Source organism: Hippocampus comes, unplaced genomic scaffold (assembly GCF_001891065.2).
Source record: "Hippocampus comes isolate QL1 unplaced genomic scaffold, H_comes_QL1_v1.1 scaffold63, whole genome shotgun sequence".
Lineage (NCBI taxonomy): Eukaryota > Metazoa > Chordata > Actinopteri > Syngnathiformes > Syngnathidae > Hippocampus > Hippocampus comes.
In genome coordinates this window covers 430,328-437,474 of record NW_017805987.1, presented here as the reverse complement: position 1 = coordinate 437,474, position 7,147 = coordinate 430,328, and the positions used below count along the sequence as shown (strand labels likewise).

The 7,147-nt window shown below is 42.8% G+C and overlaps 1 protein-coding gene across 1 annotated transcript in view; it reads left to right on the top strand.

Annotated features, from left to right (window-relative positions):
- Window positions 1-7,062, top strand: part of slc38a2 (solute carrier family 38 member 2) — an 8,089-nt gene extending 1,027 nt beyond the window's left edge. Inside the window, exons 2-16 of the mRNA XM_019891816.1 lie at window positions 17-124; window positions 218-299; window positions 398-513; window positions 2,122-2,195; window positions 2,292-2,384; window positions 2,619-2,691; window positions 3,507-3,589; window positions 3,685-3,743; window positions 3,910-4,053; window positions 4,136-4,215; window positions 4,336-4,436; window positions 6,026-6,150; window positions 6,246-6,387; window positions 6,721-6,818; window positions 6,909-7,062. Coding sequence (XP_019747375.1) covers window positions 18-124; window positions 218-299; window positions 398-513; window positions 2,122-2,195; window positions 2,292-2,384; window positions 2,619-2,691; window positions 3,507-3,589; window positions 3,685-3,743; window positions 3,910-4,053; window positions 4,136-4,215; window positions 4,336-4,436; window positions 6,026-6,150; window positions 6,246-6,387; window positions 6,721-6,818; window positions 6,909-7,016 — 1,485 coding nt within the window. The 5' untranslated portion in view covers window position 17 and the 3' untranslated portion in view covers window positions 7,017-7,062. The remainder of the gene's footprint in view (window positions 1-16; window positions 125-217; window positions 300-397; window positions 514-2,121; window positions 2,196-2,291; window positions 2,385-2,618; window positions 2,692-3,506; window positions 3,590-3,684; window positions 3,744-3,909; window positions 4,054-4,135; window positions 4,216-4,335; window positions 4,437-6,025; window positions 6,151-6,245; window positions 6,388-6,720; window positions 6,819-6,908) is intronic.
- Window positions 7,063-7,147: the final 85 nt, after the last annotated feature.

Sequence of the window (7,147 nt, the reverse complement as noted above, 5' to 3'; positions counted from 1 at the left end):
CCCCCCCCCCAGGCAGCATGAAACAAACAGAGATGAGCCGTTTGTCTCGTGAAGACGACAACAGCAGCACCAACAGCAACGACTACAACTATCCAGACTGCCCGAGGAAGGTCCCGCTTAATGGGTGAGGAATACTTTCAAAACGCAACAAATAAATCATATCCAAGCATCTGTGTAAATGAAATGTCTTTTTTGTGGGGGGCGGTGTCCTTTAAAGGCAATTCCCGGACTTAGATGCGGAAAGTGTGAACTTCCTCTCGGGCAAAAACTCTGGCAAGAAGAAGTATGAGACGGAATATGTAAGACTCATTTCTGACTTTTCAATGTTAAAAGCTAAGAATCCACGTTTTGGGTTTTTTTTTTTCCTAATTTTGGGAGGTTTTCTTTCCTTCCACAGATCCAAGGCAATGCCTCCTTTGGCATGTCCGTCTTCAACCTGGGCAACGCCATCATGGGGAGCGGCATCTTGGGTCTGTCCTACGCCATGGCCAACACTGGCATTGCGCTATTTGTGTGAGTATCTGACTTTTCTAAACTCTCTTTTTTTTTTGCCATTAAAAGTAGGAAATTACATTTCATGTAAGCTTTTTTTTTTTTTTTTGGAACTACGGTTTTCGTAGGCGTCAAGGTCACGGCTCAGTGCAAGTGCAGGTGCTTGACTCTGAGAGCACAGATCAGTGCAAACGTGTGTAACGATGACTCACGATCATGTTTGCACAAGATACAATTTTGGGAAACGCACCGTTGGGACATCTCGTTTTGGATTTGAACAAGCAGGGAGAAGCAGCGTGTTATTTCCTCGTGCGTGGATTTACAAACAAAGGGAGTGGCCACATCTCGAGCACGGGCTAATCCGGTTGAGAGAATGAATGCGAGTAAAGGCGGCTATCTGTCAGGGCGTGGTGTGGCAGGGATTACAAAAAAGTGGCTGATGCAATAGGATCAAGCGTGCTATATAACAGCAGGTGCAAATACGGTTGCAAAATTCAGGGAGGAAGATTCAAAGTTGCGACCTTTGGTTTTGAAGGTGATCGATGCCGGATTTGCATTGGAACTGGGAGCGAATGACTCGGATGACTCGGGAAATTTATGACAGTGCTTGTGAAGCTTGTGACAAAAAGCACCACCAAAAAAAAAATAATAATAATAAAAAATTATTTTACCAACTACAAATACTATGGCCCATGTTATAATGAAGTAGTGTAGTAGGCCTAAGCGCTCATCAAAAATTTGATGTTTCATACCCAAGAGCATGACCAGACAAAAATTTGGAGACACTTCTCCATTCAACAGCATGAGACGCTGTTTCAAAACGTATCACTTTTGGGTATATTTAATATCACTGTTTAAGCCACCGTACCATTGAGCACAGTTTGAATATTGACAATAGGCTTCATTGTAGGAAATAATTCAATTAAAATGCATTGCACATCAAAGTTCAAAATAAATAAATAAATAAATAAATTGGACCTTAATACAAGTTTAATATCAAACAGTTCCAAAACGTAAATGTTTTGGACGAAAAAGTTAAATACAACTGAACTGCTCTTCAATTATTCAAGAATAATGATTATTCTTTGGCGAACCACAAGAGGGACCCAAACTCCCACTAGTGGTATTAGCAGCGCACTTTAAGAAGCACTGTTTTCGTGTAATGCTGACTGGCTTCAGATCTGCTCCCGCTTGAATCAAGTGAAAAACGAAATTGACCGAGTACGGCAATGCCCTGGTATGCGGGCAAGGAGAGGTATCTATTTCGCACTGAGGTCCAGCTTCACTTCCCACGGAAATTTACTAGAAAATTTCCACCCCTTGCGCACAATCTAAAGATGGTCACGTCCCACTGGGGAAGCTGTGCCTTCTCAAGTGACCTGTAGATTAATTTCCATATCCTATTAATACCTCCGGGGGCACATGAAGATGCGCAAGAGGATACCAATACGGGAAGACTCTAGCGATGCTAATATGACTCACTGTCGCCACCCTCGAAGGTCTACGCCGTATGATGACGCATAAATCGAAATTAAGAACAAGCCAGAGTCACGCAAAAGATACTAAAATAGATGTACGAACGCATAGAAAAATTTTTTTTAACCCATCGCGCTAAATATCTCTTTCCAGCATCCTCCTTGTGGCCGTCGCCATCTTCTCGTTGTATTCCGTGCATTTGCTGCTCAAGACGGCCAATGAAGGAGGTGAGTCCGTAGTGCGCAATCCAGACGTCACACCCCGACCAGGTTTTTTTGTATTTTTTTTTTTTTTAACTCCGCCTTCTCCGATTGTCTTTCCAGGTGCGCTGGTGTACGAGCAGCTGGGCTACAAAGCCTTCGGGATGCCCGGCAAATTGGCCGCTTCCTGCTCCATCACCATGCAGAACATCGGAGGTGAGCGTCGTGGCACAATCACCGTCTTAATGGCGTCGGGGAAAAAAAAGGAGTGCGGGTGGGGTGAGGGGGCAGCAACTTCCAGGAATAACTTGAGTCACTCCGCAAGCCTGTGCCAATTCCGCGGAAAATCCGATCATGTGGCAAATATTTGAGCACGCTAAATGCGTCTTGGAATCCTTTCACTTGGAGGCTACATTTTTTTTTTTGAATGCTTTATTTTTATCATTGCAGCCATGTCAAGCTACCTCTACATCGTCAAGTACGAGCTGCCCATTGTCATTCAGGCTTTTACAGGAAGTAATGGGTGAGTACATTTTTTTTTCCACAGTTTGGCACCAAAAACCACACACCTAAATTTAGTTCATTATCATCAGCTATTGTTTCGAAATATATTTTTTTTAAGTGGAAGAGCAGGAATCAATATGTTCCTGGCACAGGTAGAAAAATATACTTGTTTTTTTACAGTAAATTAAAAAAAATTAATGATAATTTAAAAAACAATGACCCATTATGTGAAATTAGACAATTTCAACATCATGGTTCGGAATCACGAATCGAGCAAATCCAGTGAATTTCTACACCACTGCCGATGTAGACGTCATCAAAACTGAACAAATGGAACAATCAGGCAAAATGCTGCTTTCTCCCAGATGAACTAATTTATAAACAGAAATGACGAAATATTAAAACAGGTGAAAGGACAGCTTGTGCGCACTTTAAGGTGAAGGGGGCACATGGCTAAGTGGCAGGAGGAGCGGCCTCTTTCCAAGTGGTCCTTCAAAGAGCCCTTTTAGTCATCCGCAGCTGCTGCCGCATGGAGACAAGGGCGTGTGTGTGTGTGTGTGTGTGTGTGCGTGCGTGCGTGTGTGTGGAATTGGCTGGCTCACTCGGCGCAACCTTGCCTCGCAGCCACGTCATTTTTTGCTCGCAGATGCATTTGCGTATGCATCTGGGGCACACGCCCTCTAGTGACACGTGAAAGAATTGCTGCCTAAGTACAGTTCAGTTGTATTTCACTTTTTAGCGCAATCCAGTTGCGTTGAAGGTTTAAGATCAATTCCTTTTTCATACTGGAGGAAATGGTGACTAATGTGTTTGTTTTTTTTCTGTGTTTTCCAGTGAATGGTACACTAACGGAGACTACCTGGTGGTGCTTGTGTCACTCTTCATTATTTTGCCCCTTTCGCTGCTCAGGAACTTAGGTAAGTATCATTACCAAATTGATGAAACCAAGTCGGCAGTCTACAATTTTTTTTTTTTTTTTTTTTTAAGCCGGTGATCTCCTTTGCTTCATTAGGTTACCTCGGATACACCAGCGGCCTGTCGCTCCTGTGCATGGTCTTCTTCCTCATTGTGGTGAGTAGAAAACGTAACGTTTCCCCATTCCACAGAAACCACATCTTTTGTTTCCAAGCTGGAAATGACATCAACAAAAGCGTTATTTATTACTATGACTCACACACAAAATGGCTTTGAACCTTTACACGCGGGTCATACCAAAAATAATGATTTGTTTCTGCAGGTGATCATCAAGAAGTTCCAGATCCCGTGCCCGCTTCCTGATATCAACGCTGTGAATGAGACATTGAGTAAACCCAACACCACTGTGTCTCCCAGCAACTACAGTGACGCCTGCACACCGAAATACTTTGTCTTCAACTCTCAGGTACAAAGGGGATAAACAAGTAAACCTACGTCGAGATTTTAGACAGGAGTTTTGAATATGCTTTTTGTTCTCACCTCCCTAGACTGTCTACGCTGTTCCCATCCTGACCTTCGCCTTTGTGTGCCACCCAGCTATCCTGCCCATGTACGAGGAGCTCAAAGAGTACGTTACTTTTCACGCCGAAAAACCACAGCTGCTCCCTTATCTGACCACATAGGTCGGTTTGTTCTTGTTATCAAAAATTGTTTAAAACATGGCCCTTTTTCTCTCCCGTCGGCGCAGCCGTTCCCAGAGAAGGATGCAAGGAGTTGCCAACGTGTCCTTCTTGGCCATGTTCGTCATGTACCTCCTGGCGGCCCTATTTGGATACCTGACCTTCAATGGTGAGTTGCTCCAGTGGGGTGAACACGGGTGCAGGCAACATATTAGCTTATACAGACGGAATTCAATTTGAAGGGGATAATGGATCACATTTCTTCGATTTGTAAAAGAACAAATCTTATTGACTGTAATTATAAAAGATTCATGGCCTGTTTTGACGCAACGCGGGCGTAAGGGACACAGTTAACTTCGCTTTTTTTGTTTTATTGTTTTGTTTAAGAAAGTCAATAGTGGAATATGCTTTCTGCAAACACTTGTCACCCCTTTTGCCCTTGAGAAAACCAGTTTTCCTAATTAGCAAGCTGGTCCACTGCACTATTTAAATATTATTAATGAGACTACGAGGACTGTTATTTTTAGCAGTATAAATTCTTCTTCCCTATTAATGCCCATATTCATTTCACTTAACGCATCACATTACGAAAAAGTATCAAATAAATTCCGTCGACATACATTTCGACGGATGAGCTAACGAGCTAGCGAGGCGACGTTTCTTCGCCAAGACACCACTGCGATAACAAATAACCACGAATATATAAATACTCCTTGTGTCATAATTATCTCATTGAATTCGTTTTAAACGCACTACCTCTAGCAATAATGAGTAAGTTACCAATCAAAGCGAACAGCCCCGCAGAGGCTAACGACACAAAACGCAGTCGAGCTTTCGCAGTGGAATCGGGGACTTGTGGATTCAGCTTTAAAGGTTCGAAATACCATTCAAACAGCGAGATACGAGTATAATAATGTATCCTACGGTGTAAACTAGAGTAGGACATAATGTATTTTTCAGCGCTTCAAACGGGAAGTTAATTAATGCCAGGCTAAACGTAACAAAAGGTCAACGTCCCAAATACCATACGTCCAAAGTTTAAGGGAAGCAGCCTCGTCAATCCAAATTAAATAAAACAACTATGACAGTGCAACCAGCCAGATTCCGAGGCAAATAGTTACGCAACAATGTGAAAATGGACACCTGATGCCAACATACGGCAGTACTATTTGCGTTCCTGTTCAACGCCGGGGAGACGGTACATAATCGCTCAAGCTGGTTATACAAGATAGAAATGTCTGCGGAGCAAAAAGCTCAAGTGCCGTCACATGTACTAAGAGCAGCAATGTTTCCTTACCTTTATTGCGCCAAGGTACATATTTTACTTGGGAAAACCCCACTTAACAAAAATGATTATCGAGCTTGATGATGATTTTAGTCATAATTTACCCACCCACGACTGTCCTATTGAGTTGAACGCCAAACATTTTCTGTTGCATCTACTGCCCTCTAGTGGAAGAGCATGGCATAGATGGACAGATACATGATTTTTAGCGAATGAATCATAGTTTTTGGATCAATTAAGTTAAAGTTGATAACTGATAACACTCTACAATGCGCTGCAAATGTTCAAGTGAGTGCCTTGCTTGTTTTGAAATATAATCAATGGTTTAATCCATACTCTATTGACTTTTTTTTTTTTTGTCTCTTTTACTACTCAAATAAGTATGTACCGGTATTATTAATGACATGCCGTAGAAGCCCATGGAGACGACCGTAATTAATCTTCCTATTTTGCCGCTTTCTCTTCCCCCACAGTGCACGTGGAGTCCGAGCTGCTGCACACCTACTCCAAGTTCTACAAATCCGACGTGATCTTGCTGATAGTTCGCCTGGCTGTGCTCACCGCCGTCACGCTCACCGTACCCGTGGTACTCTTCCCTGTAAGTGTCATTCTTTTTTTTTTTTTTTTAAAAAGTCAACTAAAACCTATTGTTCAGTTTTTGGACTACAGTGAACACATCTCATCTTCCTGCAGATCCGAACCTCCATCAACCAGTTCCTGTGCGCATCCAAGTTCAGCTGGGTCCGCCACACTATCATAACTGTAGGATTGTTGGCCGGTACCAATGTCCTGGTCATCTTCGTGCCCACCATTAGGGACATTTTCGGCTTCATCGGTGAGTTTTGGGGAAATAAAATACAATAAAGTACTAAGACAAAGAACGTCAGGAAAAGCCTACTCGAACATCTGAACTTCGTTGAAGTTTATCAGAGGCACTTTGAAAAGTGGGAGATGTATGCTGACTGATTTCCACTTAACATGAGTTGAAAATTATCTCACTTGTTCATTTTTTTTTCAATGAGTTGTTCGGGTCATAGGTCACGGGCAAGTTTGGTCTCGCATTTTATGCCACAAAAAAATCCAGGCGTTTGAGCAGTCTGTACAAAAATGACTTGAATATTGTAAATTTTGTACTTGTTGAATTCTAAATTTGTTTTTGCTTGCACAGGTGCATCTGCCGCAGCAATGCTCATCTTCATCTTACCCTCGGCTTTCTACATCAAACTGGTCAAGAAAGAGTCGATGAAATCCATGCAAAAAATCGGGGTAGGTTTGCAAATTTTCCTTCGTTGTTCCTTTATACGCCCGTGCAGCAACAAGCTCAACTGGATTTGTTTGTCTCTTCCTCACTCTCAGGCCACCGCCTTCCTCCTGTGCGGTTTCGTGGTCATGATCGGCAGCATGAGCCTCATCATCCTCGACTGGGTCCGTAACGCCAGCGCGGAGAACCACGACGGACACTAAGGGTTTGCCGGATTGAAGTCAACAAACTAATGAAGATCAAATTTTGGAAACAAAGACTTTTGATGCTTGGCTTTGACTGAGAGAGACTACGCCATTCCAAGAGAATGTATACCCGGACTTGTACAGTTTGC